A 15,633-nucleotide genomic window follows, 5' to 3' on the forward strand; every position below is an offset into this window, starting at 1 on the left:
GAGTTGCAGGGTGATGGTCTATAGGAATGGTCTGTGAGGTCACATGGCAGTCCCACACAGAGCTATGGTGTTAAGTTATGGGTTAATATGCTTGACGGGCAACCACTGGGGAAGGGCGTAGTGGAGTCCCACACGCAGGGGCTTGAGCTCCAGATAGGGGCTTCCCACAGGGAAACACTCTTGTTTTTTCTCCTTGCATCCCCTGACACGCCAGTCATTCCGGGGCACACCTGGCTGGCTCAGCATGACCCCGTGTTCTCCTGAAATTCAAAACAAAAGTTTGTGGAGACATGCGAGGTTTGTGCTCAGGCTAGGACCTCGAACCAGAAACCTGCAGGACTGTTGGAGCCTCTTCCGGTGACATCCTGGCGTTGGTCCCATGTAGCGGTGGGCTTCCTGACTGACTTACCTCCCTCCAAAGGCAACACAGTGATCTTGGTGGTGCTGGATTAGTTTTCCAAGTCTTGTCATCTGCTCCCTTTGCTCCGATTCCCTACTGCCCTGGCTACAGCCGAGCTTCTCTTTCAGAATGTGTTCCAGATCTTCGGGTTGCCAGAGGATATTGCATCCGACTGAGGTCCTCAGTTTGTATCCAGGGTACGGAGAGCGTTCTGGCAGAGACTTAGTGTTTCCCTTAGCCTCACTTCTGGATACTATCCCCAGGGTAATGGACAGGTGGAACGGCTCAATCAAGACCTTGGCTGCTTCCTCAGAAGCTACTGCAGACAGAACCAGGACCAGTGGACATGTTTCCTGCCCTGGGCTGAATGCGCATATAATTCACTGTCCCATTCCTCCACAGGTCTCTCTCCTTTTCAGTACTTCCTTTTCAGTACTACGCTACTAGAGCGTCCAGAGCGAGGCAGAGCGTCCAGAGTGAGGTAGAGCGTGGAGTCACACACACCAGTTGCTGAGACGGCGTCTTTGGAAAGAATGGAGTCCCTGTTTGACGTAAGTTCTATCTTGAATGTATCGTCTGACGGCATACCTGTGTGCTGTGTATCATGTAACATGTTTTGTTTGGTTGCACCTGCTGACATTGTAGAACATTTCATTTGCTCAAAATGTGTAACAAATAATGACTTGGTGTGGAAGGTCTGCGATTTAGAAGAGCGTATTAAGAATTTGATTTCTATACGAGAAACGGAGAGTTGGTTGGACTCAGTGTGTCCTGATGCCTCCGTAGTGTCGAACTCGGCGTCGACACTTACAGGCCCCAGTACAGCTAATGAGAAGCTGGGTACACCGGAGTGCTCTCACGGGGACTGGGTTACGGTTCGGAGTAAGAAGTCGAATAAAGCGAAGCCTAAGCGGGTTCCTGGTTCGGGTTCTCCCGTTCAAACCCAAAATAGATTTTCGGCTGTAAGCAGTTCACCTAATAATAATAATAATCATAATAATAATACACACACACACACACACACACACACACACACACACACACACACACACACACACACACACACTTTCTGAACCGCTTGTCCCATACGGGGTCGTGGGGAACCGGAGCCTACCCGGCAACACAGGGCGTAAGGCCAGAGGGGGAGGGGACACACCCAGGACGGGACACCAGTCCGTCGCAAGGCACCCCAAGCAGAACTCGAACCCCAGACCCACTGGAGAGCAGGACCCGGTCCAACCCACTGCGCCACCGCGCCCCCTTCATAATAATAATAATGTGCTCATTTTGGGGGATTTGGCTGTCCGAAATGTTAAGGTTCTAGGGCCTGGGAATCAAAATGTGAATGTAAAGGTAAAATGTTACCCACGCGCACGTGTGTCCGACATGGCAGCTCGTGTCAGTTCTCTGGCCGATAATGCCATGTCGACTATGATTGTGCATGTTGGTGGTAATGATATTTGTTATCAGCAGTCTGAGGTGTTAAAGAGCCGTTTTATTTCTATATGTAACAAGGCCAGAAGGAAATGCTGTAATCTAATAGTGTCTGGTCCTTTACCTAGACTCTTCATGGGGGACATAGTGTACATTAGATTGGTGTCTTTTAATAGGTGGTTGGAGACGTTGTGCCGCTCTAATCGTATATCATTTGTTAATAACTGGGATGATTTCTGGGAAAGGCCCAGGTTTTTCACGCGTGATGGTGTACACCCCAACTGGAGGGGTTCATTTGTTTTGTCCCAGAACTTGGCCTGCAAGTTGCAGGACTGACTCATGGTCCATGGATCATCTCCTTTAGCAGCTTTGTGCATTGATGGGTCTGTTACTCGTTCTGATATTAGTAGTCATTTCTCATGTGATGGGATTTCTTGTGCCTTGTCCAGTGTGGGCCTAAGAACTTTAAATAAAAGCATTAAGTGCAGCCAAAACATTCAAACTATTATAATGCCACGACGTTTAACTAGACTTAGTGATAGGAGCGTTTGCACCAGAAACTTAAAATACATTAAAACAAACATTCTCAACTTACCACCGAGGCCAAACTGTAATATAAAATGCTATCTGTTAAATATTCGTTCACTAACAAGTGGTGTCCTAGTAAATGACTTAATATTAAGTTACAAGTCTGATCTATTCTTTCTTACCGAAACCTGGCTCGGTAAGTCCAATACGATTCCGCTAATAGAAGCCGCTCTGGACACACACACACACACACACACACACACACACACACACACACATTTTCAGAACCGCTTGTCCCATACGGGGTCACGGGGAACCGGAGCCTACCCGGCAACACAGGGCGTAAGGCCGGAGGGGGAGGGGACACACCCAGGACAGGACACCAGTCTGTCGCAAGGCACCCAAAGCGGGACCCGAACCCCAAACCCACCGAAGAGCAGGACTGTGGTCCAACCCACTGCGCCACTGCACCCCCCTCCGCTCTGGACAGATATGATTGTTTCCATAAATCTCGTTCTGTGCGTTGTGGAGGTGGAGTCGGCGTTCTTTTCAATAATAGATTACAAATAACACCGAGAAATCGTGATAATATCACCTTGTTTGAAGTTCTACAATTAGATTTCAACTCAAACCCCAGTATAATTATATTCCTTATCTACCATCCACATGGTGAATTTATGTCATTTTTCAATAATAAATTAGTGATTATCCGCAAATCCATGGCGCCCTTTAGTTCGGTTTTAGCAAACATGAGCGCTTCTGACGATGATATTAGTTGTCCGCACCATCTCAGTAACTTTGACGTAATAACTGTACAAGAAATTACTGTGCTAATTCGCTCTATGAAAAGTACTACCTGTCCTTTAGACCCAATCCGCACTAAATTACTGAAAGCCGTAGTTTTCGTGCTTGCAGAACCTATTGTTAATATAAATACGTTGTTACTAAATGGGTGTGTTCCAAAGCTCTTAAAATCGCCGTTATTAGACCCCTACTAAAGAAATCGGATCTGGACTGTAATAACCCATGTAATTATAGACTGATCTCCAATCTACCGTTTTTATCCAAAATTCCAGAAAAAATCGTAGCGTCCAAAATTATAAAATATCTTAATCACCATAATATAATTGAAAAATTTCAGTCTGGTTTTTGCACTGGTCACAGCACTGAAACGGCACTTACACGTGTTGTTAATGATATTCTCATTTCTTCTGATGCTGGTCATATCTCTGTTCTTATGTTACTAGACTTGAGTGCTGCATTTGATACTGTAGACCATAGTATCGTACTGAGTAGACTTCGAAACCTGGTTGGACTAAGAGGTACTGTTCTGAAGTGGTTTGAATCATATTTAGCTAACCGTGAACAATTTGTATTGCAATCTGACGACAGCACCCCGTTCATCATCTCTACTACGGTTCACTATGGTGTGCCACAGGGCTCTGTGTTGGGTCCATTACTGTTCTCACTTTATATGTTACCACTGGTTGATATTATTCACAAACACAACGCTAATTTCCATTCGCATGCCGATGACACACAGCTTTATGTATCGTTCAAGCCTGATGATCCATCACATGTGGTGTCGTTAGCTAATTGTTTTACCAGTATAAAATTAAGGATGAGTAATAATTTTTTATCTCTAAATGCCAGTAAAACAGAGGTACTTGTGGTGGGTGGTGATGCTAAAACTCTCAACATAATCACACCAATCTTTACAAAAAATGGTATTACCTTCAAGCGTCCGGATTGTGTCAAGGATTTGGGTGTCCTGCTGGATGGAAAGCTGTCATTTGTATCACATGTAAATGCTTTGACTAAGTTGTGCTTCCTTCAATTAAGAAGCATAGCTAAAATGTGGCGATTCCTTTGTAGACGGGAATCTGAGAAAATGGTTCATGCTTTTGTTTCGAGCAGGCTGGATTACTGTAATGCTTTATTGTCGGGTTGTCCGTACCAGAGTGTATCCAGGCTACAGCTGGTACAAAATGCTGCTGCGAGAATTGTTACTAGAACTAGGAAGTACGACCATATAACACCGGTACTTAAATCCTTGCATTGGCTCCTGGACTCTTATAGAGTTGATTATAAAATCCTACTTTTGACCTATAAGGCAATACATGACATTGCTCCGGCTTACCTTTGTGAGATCATTAATTTTTATATCCCAGGACGATATTTCCGTTCATTAGATGCAGGTTACCTTAAAGTACCTGTGATCAATAAGACCTCAGTAGGAGGTCGCCCCTTTAGTTATAGAGCACCTAAACTGTGGAATAGTCTACTAGTTACTGTCAGAAATGCCCCGTCTGTTTCTGTTTTCAAATCCCGACTAAAGACTTACATGTTCACTCAGGCATTCCACCTCATGATGTAATTCGACCTGCTTTGGTTGTTTATTTTATCACCCTTACAAAAATGCATTTTAAATTTACTTAAGTAACAAATTACTAACTCTGTCCTACCTTCTCGTTGAGCACTACCTCGCTACATAAGACCTGAGGAGGCCAGCCAGTGGTGACAGAAGAATCCTGTGCTGACAGAGGATGATGTCCATCTGCCGTGACGATCGAGACGTTCCATGCTGAGCTGGGGATCCAAGATGCCATTTACCAACATTATAATTACTTGTTAAACACTGGCTTACAAATTGTTACTTTCTAGAATGCCCAGGAGGGGTGGGCAACCACTGGCCTGTGGATCCCCAGAGGTTTTTTCTCCCTCAACCTTCAGTTGGGAGTTTTTGTTCCTTTCCCTGGCGGCCAGTAGGTATACTTATAGCTCTATAATAAGTTCTTCATTATGGTAGCCATTAGTTGACTGTCTTCTTTGTTTGTATCAATTTTTCTTGCTGTATGCCTGCGTTAAAATTCTCTGTGTCACTGCGTGAGAAGAGCGCTCTCTAAAAAATAAAAATAATAATAATAATAATACTTCTTTGGATACCAGCCTACCCTGTTCCCTTGGCATCCTGGTTTCTCTGAGGTCCCCTGGTTCCAGAACACTGAGGCGACTTGGCGGGCGGTGTGGGAGCATCTTTGCGAAAGTGTTTGCCGATTCAAGCAACAAGCAGCGTTGCACCCTCTGCTTCCAACCTGGGCAACGGGTACGGTTGTCTACCAGAGACATGCGTCTCAAGCTGCCCTCCAAGAAGCTCAGCCCCCAGTTCATTGGTGCCTACAAAATCCTTTGTCGAATCATCCCAGTCACTAACTTGTTGCAGTTGCCTCCTCACTTGCATATATGTCCCACTTTTCATGTCTCCCTTCTCAAGCCTTATAGTACCTCCCTGCTCCAAGCCACCTGGAGACACCCTACACCCCTTCCGATGGAGGTGGACGGAGAACCTGCTTACGCTGTCTGCACCCTCCTGGACTCCAAGCGCAGGCAATGGGGCCTGTACTACCTTGTGGACTGGAAGGGGTACAGCTCAGAAGAACGTAGCTGGGTGCTGGTCCGCGATATCCTGGATCCGACCCTCATTGTTGACTTCTATTGGGACCATCCAGATAGGCTGGCACCCTGTCCCAGAGGCCACCAGTGAGGACTCGTCTGACCTCTTGGTTCTGGACAAATGATTCTGCACTTGGGTCCTGCCAACCCTTCATACTCGGTTTCGCGTGACAATGAGAAACATCATTATTGATGTCAACTTTTCCTGAGGTCTGATCACTGTCTTCATTATTTTTTATACTGTTAACATCTTCTTCTGAGTACAGTTCTCTTTGTGGTGAAGGTGGCAAGTCAGCTTTCAGAAAATGGAACAGACAGAACAGTAACATCTTTTCCCTGAGACATCCATTATTCCCCAGACAAAAACTAAGATCAAGACAGAATTAAAGAAACCACTGAGCAACAGTGTAACAAGTGTAGCTCTGATGAAAAGGTTTGGCATTGATTTTATAGTGTAGGGGTAACAGGAAGTGTCTAGAAACAGTATTCCTCAAACAAAAGAAGTCCCTGGGGCTCTTCACTACCATTAAATCAAGTTTATGTAAACTGAAGCAAAATGCTGCAAAGGGTATATCGATACACATCAAGCCTAACCCTAAAGGGTGTACTGCTCAAAGTCCACTCCAGCCCCGAAGAGTGTACTGATTCAAAGTCCACCTTAACACCAAAAGGTGTGCTGACACGAATTTAACCTGCCATCATCCTGATTGTCTGGGGAGACAATTGGCAGTGATAACAGAAAAAATTTTGGGAAGGGCTGTAGAAGAAGGAAGGGATGAAATTTCGTACCACCATGCAGCTGAACACCAGTGTTACAGAAGTTCCTAAAAGCGTGTCAAAGTGCGGGATCTGTAAACACCTGTTAGTGACACAAGGTAAAACTGGGTTGGGACAGAAAGAATGACCACATGTTCCAGTTCTAGAGCAGGAAATACCAGAGACACATGCAGGAGCAGTTGAACTCCATGTGAGGGCTTTAGCGGTAGAGGTGATCATGCCTCTCCATGAAAGGGATATCACACACACAGTAACTGAAATACACCACAAGCAATTTGCATTTATGACCAACGTACCTGAAACACGTTTTTCGCGTGCTCAAGGAAACCTACACGAACACAGGGAGAAGATGCAGACTCTACAAACACACTGAGCCAGATTTGAACCCACAGCCAAACAGCCCAGGCTCTCGGAGGTGGCAGTGCCACTTGCCGTGCTGTCCACAGATACATATAGATAGAGATAAATAGATCACAATGGGAGAAGGTCATGATACTGAGCAGAGTTGGTCATGTAGCCTAGCCTAAGAAATTCCATAAAGGGTGACCAGAAATTCCAAAACTCATTACAGTTATAATGCAAGTGAAAGATTAACTTCTCTAGTGAAATAAACTTAGACACTTGAATAAACGATATATTTGTTGCGGAAACTTTAGGTGTGGTTCATAGCAGAAGGACACATATTCGTGCCAAATGTACACAAATATACAACTGAAGATAAGCTCTGATTTTACACACATTCTTCTTTCTCAAATACAGAATTTGGGTTATGGTTTTCCATATCACATATAAATTAAAGGGGAAAAACGTGTGGCATTACATTTCCCTTAACTGATGCCTGTGTTTGAGCTGACTTACACTGTCTTTAGGTTTGTACCCTAAATGACTGACACTGATTTACCCATTTATACTTTCAGTTCAGAGTAAATAGCTTGGTCAGGAGTACCACTGCAGGGGTGCATTTGAACACAGATTCTCCACATTACAAGGAAACAGGTCTGACCACTACGCCACCTAAGAATTCTTCACAGAGAGTGTTAAGTGGACAGATTTGGCTGCAGCCTCAGTGGTCCTCCACATGCAATCACTGAAAAAGCTGCACAGCTGGAAAGGTAAAAGACAGAAACAGGGACAGCAGGTGGCGTTGTAGTTAGAGCAACTTGCCACTACGTTTATCAATGTACTTAACCTGAACTAATGCTGTAAAAATTGCCCTGCTGTATAAATGGGTAGATCACTGTAATAAGTTTAACAGGGTTCGTCACTATTCTTTCAGAGAAATGACTAAATGTACCTGGGATGGTGAGAGGCCTGTGTCCCACAGCAATGGGGAAGAATGGCAGCAGGATCTGGAGATGGTGCCGAAAGGCGAAATAAGTAATAACCCACCATATAGTTATATCCCTAATGCTGTCTTCAGTGTACATACACATATTCATACACCTTCTGAACCGCTTGTCCCATACGAGGTCACGGAGCCTACCCGGCCACTCAGGGCATAAGGCCGGAGAGGGAGAGGACACACCCAGGACGGGACGCCAATCTGGCGCAAGGCACCCCAAGTGGGACTCGAACCCCAGACCCACCAGAGAGGAGGACCTGGTCCAACCCACCGCACCACTGCACCCCCTGTCTTCAGTACATTACCCGAGAAACTTTAAACACACTGGCATGACAGGCCTTAAGAGCCAGGGGGCTGTTGGCAGAGATCCTGGCCAGCAGAGGGAGCTACAGTCCAGCAATCTGGTCCTGTTGCCGGCCGCCAAGAGTGAAAGCCCCTGCAGGTGTTCTCCAGAACAAGACAGCTTTACCTGCACAGTCCCTGTTTCATCAGCACACCTTCATGTGCCAAAAGTGTGCATTTACCAGTGAGGGTGTGTTTATGTGTGGTATTCGCATGTCAGCACACAATGTCAGTCAGAAGCACCCAACATCAAAAAGTGATCAGACAACCGAAAATAAAAATGCAAAAAAAAACATGTGTAGTTAAAATGCAGTTAATGCTGGGTGTGGGATCGTTGGCTTGTGAGTTGTGAGTGTGGGTGGTGAGCGGACGAGAGCCGGGTGCACTGAGACTCCCTCGTCCACGTCCCGAGGCCCCGAGTCAAAACAGCCATCAGGTCAATTAAAGCGCAACCTGTGTTAAATTGAATTATTCAGGGTTGTTAAACAAATACAGGGTCCCCAGGGTGGGACAGCCAGGAAACGGCACTTTGCACCAAGGTTAACTAATGAGATGTTTACTTTGCGAGAGTGTCAGAAGGATGATTTAATGCCATATTCAAATTGCATCATGTCTGAGGTGCAGAGGGTCTGTGCATATTCTGCTTGGAATTAAGTGGATTTGTGTAAGATTTCTAAAGTATTAATTCAAACTCAAAGTGGTGGTGTGGCCCAGAAAAGTTTAGAAAAGTCTTTTACTTTTCATTAACAAATGTGTTTTTATTTTTGCTTTTGGAATAAATCCATACTTCACAGAACATATAAGTGAGTTTTTTCTCATCGTCATGGTGGCTCCATGATCTCTGTCTAAGTATAACACAAACAAATGTGCTTGCGGTCATGTGTTTCTGACACGCTTTGTGCTGCTTCGGGGATGCTGGTGCAGGCCACCGCTGTCAGGCCCTCTCATTCTCCCACACACACACAGACACACACTGGTGTCCCAGCAGCCAGGTGGACACCGAACACAACTACATGGCTCTCCTCCTGTTGCTGGCTCTCACCTGGCCAACCCTGGACAACAGCTGCCGTGTGCAGGCCTGCTATGAGCCCGACACTCTGTCAACCGTAGGCGTCACCACAGGGGGTAGTTACTGCCTGTTGCGGTCAGTGCAGATGCCATTCTGGAACTACACGACAAAGGCATATGGCAGACGGTGTGCACGGTGAGTGTCATGCTGCACGTGGTTTTCAGAGCTCTTTCCCAAGCTGCTCCTCTCCAGCTCCTTAACTGTGCAGCTCTTCTTACTCATTCCACATTCCAGCATGCTGTCCTGCACTCTATGTTCTAAAAACTGAGCTGGGGGCGAGGGGTTCTGCTGCTGTATTTCTTTCTCGGCTGGTTCTGTCACCGGCTGGAGGATCTGCCTCAGCATCGGGCGCTTTTTCGACCGCAGTGGCATTTGCACGGGGCCTCCTGTGGCTCTAACTGAACACAAGAACAGCTGAATGTTCTGCACATTGTGGTTGCAGTGTCACACGTGGGCCCTGAGAGTGACCGAGAACGACAAACACTCATTGCATTCGTCTCTGTCGGGCATCCACGCGGATCACATACAAACTTGTGTTAAAGACGAGTGTGTAAAACTGTGGAGCCTGTAGCCGCTCATCATAAGCTCTTTGCCAGTGCTGTTTGCAAACGTCTGACACGAAGAAAGGTTCCTCTCAAAGTGTCTCCACATCCTAGATTTCGCTGCCAAGGACAAAGAGGCTCAATTTACAGTGTTTTTACCACCTGCTTTTCTCTGTTTGACCATCGCTAGCAGACTGGAGCCCCCGGCAGAGTCGCAGGCCTGGACAGGCTGTCTGGACACTAGAGGAAGACCGGCCAATGTCAGCGAGTGCGGATGGCCCTGTGGCTGCCCTGCAGGGGCTGTGAGAGGGGTGGGACCCAGGTGTGCCAGCTGCCACGTCAGACACATGTGTATCAGGACCAACCTGCTCACGGCCCTCGGTCTGTACCACATGCTCGGGGCACAGCTCGTCGTGAAGCAGGCGAGGCACCCCCTCAGCCACAAACACAGGCATTTCAGTCATACTTTGAGCTAGTTTGAACAAATATTCAATTTTCATTTACTTCTCTTTTTTTCAGATTGTTTAAATGGCCGGAAGGTGCTGAGAAGCGACTTCCAGAGAACAGCCAGCATGATGTGTACGAATTCGCACTTACGGTGTTGTGTGATGAGTCTTTTTCCTCTATGGAAAACACAAGGACTTTTATGTTCTGTTAAAAACCAAGACAGTACGAGTGGGTGTGTGTGTGTGTCTCTATATACATATTTACTGAGGTAATGTAGTGGTTACCGTTGCCACCTTTGCAGTCAAACGACCCCCTTTGACTACAGCGCGTGGTACGCTTAAGGAAAGTACTTGCCTTGAATTGATACAGTAAAATTCACCCAGCTGTGTAAATCGGTAAATCATTATACGTAGCTTAACATCGTGAAGTCTTAGAGAAAAATGTTGGAAAAAAAAATATACATTATAAAGTTTCATTCATTCAAATATGATTAGTCAGCCTGAGATGTGGCCTGAAAATAAATTCTATAAAAAATAAGACTGGGTAAGTTTGTGTCATTTGTAATGTAGAAAACCACACTTAAATTTACTTGTGTTAATAAACTCAGTACACATTGCAGTATTGACATAGCTGCGCAGTAGTTTCTTCAGAATGATGTATAAACCCATTCCTTACATAACACGATAAAATTGCTCTGAAAAATTTCCCCACTACGTGAATTCCCATTGTGAGGTGATAAAATTACCGTTACTGCCATTACTCCTTACAGGAAAACAAAGTAATTGGTTGCTAGATAAAGAATAGATCCTAAAATGAACTAAAACAGCAAAAATAAGGTATTTTTATGCATAACAATAACATACACAAAAAAATTATTTCTAGCTTGTCTTTCACTGTTCACTGTTTTCATTCATACATTGATTATGAATAACTGCTTACTAATAACCAGAGATGCCAAAGCTGAGATGCATAGGGCATGAGACAAGAGTACAACCTCGACAGAGACATTGTGATAATTTGTCTCCCAGGTGTTCGTGATATAAAGAACATTCACAAGATCACTGCCCGTGTCTTTCACTCCGCAAAGCACAGACACAACACTGTTAGAGGCTGTGACTGTTTGATCCCGTCTGCTGCTACAGTGCCGTTTATCAAGGCATCTCGGACTGAGACAGTAAAAATCACGCCGCTGTATAAAGAGTTAAATCAGGGTAAGTAATTGAACATTTAGTCCAAGGGCTGTACTGTACCTAACCCTACTCCTAAGCCTAGGTGTTGTGCACACGTCTGTTGGGAAGTGTCTCCTGTACCCGCTGCGGGTGCCGTGTGATTGGCTCAAGTCAATGTGTTGTGTCCCTGTAGCGTATAAAAGTCCCGTTTCCAGATTTGCCCAGTTTGGTAGCAGCCCACTGAGCAGGGTGGGTGCCATGCTGCTGTGTGCAGCAGTGGTTCTCTGTGCTCTAGGAGCCATGGGAGAAGAGCCTCTGTGCCGAATACTGGGGAACCCAGAGACCCCCCAGCTTTCCAAGGACGGGGACATCCGTGTTGGAGGAGTTTTCTCCATTCACCGCACAATTAGGCTACCTGTGCTCTCATTCAGAAACAAGCTGCCACCTCCAGCCTGCTCCAGGTGTGTTTCTGCTCAGGTGTGCTTCTTTGCCCTCTGAGCCACTCTGTCTTTTCTGTAGAGAGACATAACAGCCTTCTGTCAAGGTGGCAGGAAAGTGTCACTGAATCTGTGTTTGGCAAATTTGTTGAGGCAGCTGTAGCGCCTAGACTGGGGTCGACCACAGTCAATGACAGCCATTATGTATAACTAATGCCTAGAAATGATTTCATAGCGATGCACTGGATTTTTATGTCACACAAATTTTTCAGTGCAAAAATATGTATGAATAATGATACACAACTCCAGGTAATAGGCAACGTGGTAATGAATGCATTATTTATATTTGAATGGTCAAATTGTCCACAAAAAACAAAGGTCTGGAACCACAAAGTAAAGGCAAATCCTTTAAATTCTCCAGTTCCACAAATTAACCAGGACCTTTTCTGTATTTAACAGCATAAACCTGAGAGAATTTCGGTATGCACAGGCTATGATCTTTGCCATTGAGGAAATAAACAACAGTAACAGCTTGCTCCCAAATGTGACCTTGGGTTATGAGATCTATGACAGCTGCACCTCCACAGTGGGTGCTATGCGGGCTGCCATGGCGCTTGTGAATGGCCAGGACCAGACGGCACACAGCGGATGCGCAGGCAAACCAGTGGTGCATGCCATTGTAGGGGAATCGGAGTCCTCTTCGACTATCGTCATAGCAAGGACCACCGGGACATTTCACATTCCAATTGTAACGTCTCTCTTTTTTGCACATTAACCACACTGTAAAGTATTTAACAAGGAAAACATTTGACTAAAATACTGTATTTTTTTGTTGCAGATCAGCCACTTTGCCACATGTGCATGTCTGAGCAACAAAAATGAGTTCCCCACCTTTTTCAGGACCATTCCCAGTGACTACTACCAGAGCAGAGCACTGGCCCAGTTGGTCAAACACTTTGGCTGGACCTGGGTTGGCACTGTCAGAAGCGACAATGACTATGGCAACAATGGAATGAGTGTGTTTGTGGAGGCTGCCAAAGATGAAGGTGTGTGCATTGAGTACTCAGAGGCCATATTAAGAAACTATCCCAAACAGAGGATTACAAAGGTTGTTGAAGTCATTAAAAGGTCCACTTCAAAGGTAATTTTAGCATTTTTGCCCCTTACTGAGATGGATGTTTTGCTGGAGGAGATCCTACTTCAAAATGTGACAGGTCTCCAGTGGGTGGCCAGTGAATCCTGGATCACAGCTCGATATTTTGCCACTCCCAGAACCTCTACTGTTATCAGCAGTGTCATCGGTTTCACCATAACGAAGTCCACAGTACCTGGTCTCAATGACTTCCTGGTGAAGGTCCATCCATCTAAAAGTCCACAAAACGCCCTTTTGAAAGAATTCTGGGAAGCTTCCTTTGCGTGCATGTTCTCCCAGAGGAATGAAACAACAGATGTGAAGCTTTGCTCAGGCAAGGAGAAGCTGGCAGAGCTGAGTAACGAGTACACTGACTTTTCAGAGCTGATGTCCAGCAATGTCTACAAAGCTGTGTATGCTGTAGCACACGCCCTTCATGAGCTGCTGACATGCAAACAGGGCAAAGGGCACACATTAAATGAGTCGTGTGTAGACAAGGCAAACATTCAAGGGGCTCAGGTGTGCATCAGTTGCTGAAATTTTAGAATGTAACTTTTAGACCAATAAAAAGGAAACTGTCGCTTCCCTATTACTAATGCCACTGTTTCCTTACGTAGGTGGTAAAATATTTGCATGAGGTCAATTTTACAACACACACTGGTGAACGTGTGTATTTCGACCTTAATGGAGATCCAACAGCCCGATATGAACTGGTGAACTGGCAGAAGGGGGAAGATGGAGAAATAAAGTTTGTCACAATAGGTTATTATGATGCATCTCTGCCAGCTGGAAAGCAATTTACCATGAACGACAACAATATTTTCTGGGCCGGAGATCCGTTCACGGTAGGTAGAGCATGCTGGGTTCCAGCACTATTTCGATTTTTTCGATTTCGGTCTTTCCGGCTCTCTACTTCAGTGAGAATGCCGAGGTTCTGTTGTGTGTTTGAAGGTAAATGTGCTTGAGGAGCACAACTGGGTCTGAGGGTCAATTTGAAAACAGTCATGCTCAATGTCATTCTGCTTTGCACAGTGATCACCTGGACAGTCCTTGTGTATTTTGGTATTCATTAATCATTTCATTTTTGCATGTCCCTGTGTTTTTTGTATTTGCTTCCTCTGTTACAGAGGCAACTTTCTTGAAAGCTATGGTACAAAAAATTAGCTGAAGTTAGCAGAACTGTCAGTGAATAAAGATGAGAGTGAGTGATTTACTGCTGTAAAAAGATGAGAGTGAGTGAATGAGTGGCAAACTGAAACTTGCTTGGCCAGCTGAAACTTGTGCTCTTTCTCAGAAGCCCAAGTCCGTCTGCAGTGAAAGCTGCCAACCGGGTACTAGCCAGGCTGTGATTCGAGGCAAACCTATATGCTGCTTCTCCTGTATTCCATGTGCTGCTGGGGAGATCAGCAATGTAACAGGTAGAACTTTCTCTAGCAGTAATAACAGTCTCACCATCTCCATATACCCTGCCTTACTTCTAACAAAGCTGAATGTGACAAAAAAAGGAGACCCGATTGCTGGATGCATGTCTACTGGAATGATCAATAAATGTGCAAAATTAGTAGAGAAACAAACAAAAAGCTGCAGCTTTTGTGAATCATAAAGTAATAGAAGTGCAGAAAAATACTCTGATTGTGTGTTTTGTTTCAGATTCAACTAAGTGCATCAAATGTCCGCTGGAATATTGGTCAAATGAAGACAGAACCGAGTGCATACTCAAGAAGGTTGAGTTTCTCACCTTTGGAGAAACCATGGGCAAAATGCTAACAGCCATCTCTGTGATAGGAGCGAGTTTAACAGCAGCAACTGGATTAATATTCTTTCACTTCATGGAAACACCAATTGTGAAAGCCAACAACTCAGAGCTGAGCTTCCTGCTGCTCTTCTCGCTCATTCTGTGTTTCCTTTGCTCTCTCACTTTCATCGGCCGGCCCTCTCAGTGGTCCTGCATGCTGCGTCACACAGTGTTCGGGGTCACCTTCGCTATGTGTATGTCTTGTGTCCTGGCGAAGACAATAGTGGTAGTAAATGCCTTTAAAGCATCTGTCCCTGGAAGCAATGTTCTCCAGTGCTCTGCCCCCTTACAGAGACTCAGTGTACTCTGCTGTACTCTCATTCAAGTTGTAATATGTGCATTGTGGGTGTCACTTGCCCCACCAGTTCCAAACAGAAACACTGCATACTCAACTGACAAGGTCATTCTCGAGTGTGACGTAGGCTCAGCCGTGGGCTTCTGGGCTGTGTTGGGCTACATTGGCCTCCTCTCTCTCATGTGCTTTGTACTGGCTTTCCTGGCCAGGAAGCTGCCCGACAACTTCAACGAAGCCAAATTCATCACATTCAGCATGCTCATATTCTGTGCGGTGTGGATCACCTTTATCCCGGCCTATGTCAGCTCACCGGGCAAGTTCACTGTAGCTGTTGAGATCTTTGCCATTTTAGCTTCCAGTTATGGTTTGCTGTTCTGCATTTTTTTGCCTAAATGTTACATAATATTATTTAAACCTGAAAAAAATACTAGGAGGCATATAATGGGTAAAATGCATGCTAAATCCCACTAA

The 15,633-nt window shown here is 45.2% G+C and overlaps 1 protein-coding gene across 1 annotated transcript; it reads left to right on the plus strand.

Moving 5' to 3' along the window:
• Positions 1–11,824: 11,824 nt before the first annotated feature.
• Positions 11,825–15,633, plus strand: LOC108932248 (extracellular calcium-sensing receptor-like). Its single transcript, XM_029255699.1, has 6 exons — positions 11,825–11,964; positions 12,400–12,688; positions 12,779–13,561; positions 13,690–13,917; positions 14,367–14,490; positions 14,723–15,633. The coding sequence occupies exons 2-6, from the start codon at positions 12,434–12,436 to the stop codon at positions 15,631–15,633; spliced, it is 2,301 nt and encodes a 766-aa protein (XP_029111532.1). The 5' UTR covers positions 11,825–11,964; positions 12,400–12,433.

Source organism: Scleropages formosus, chromosome 10 (genome assembly GCF_900964775.1).
Source record: "Scleropages formosus chromosome 10, fSclFor1.1, whole genome shotgun sequence".
Classification (NCBI taxonomy): Eukaryota; Metazoa; Chordata; class Actinopteri; order Osteoglossiformes; family Osteoglossidae; genus Scleropages; species Scleropages formosus.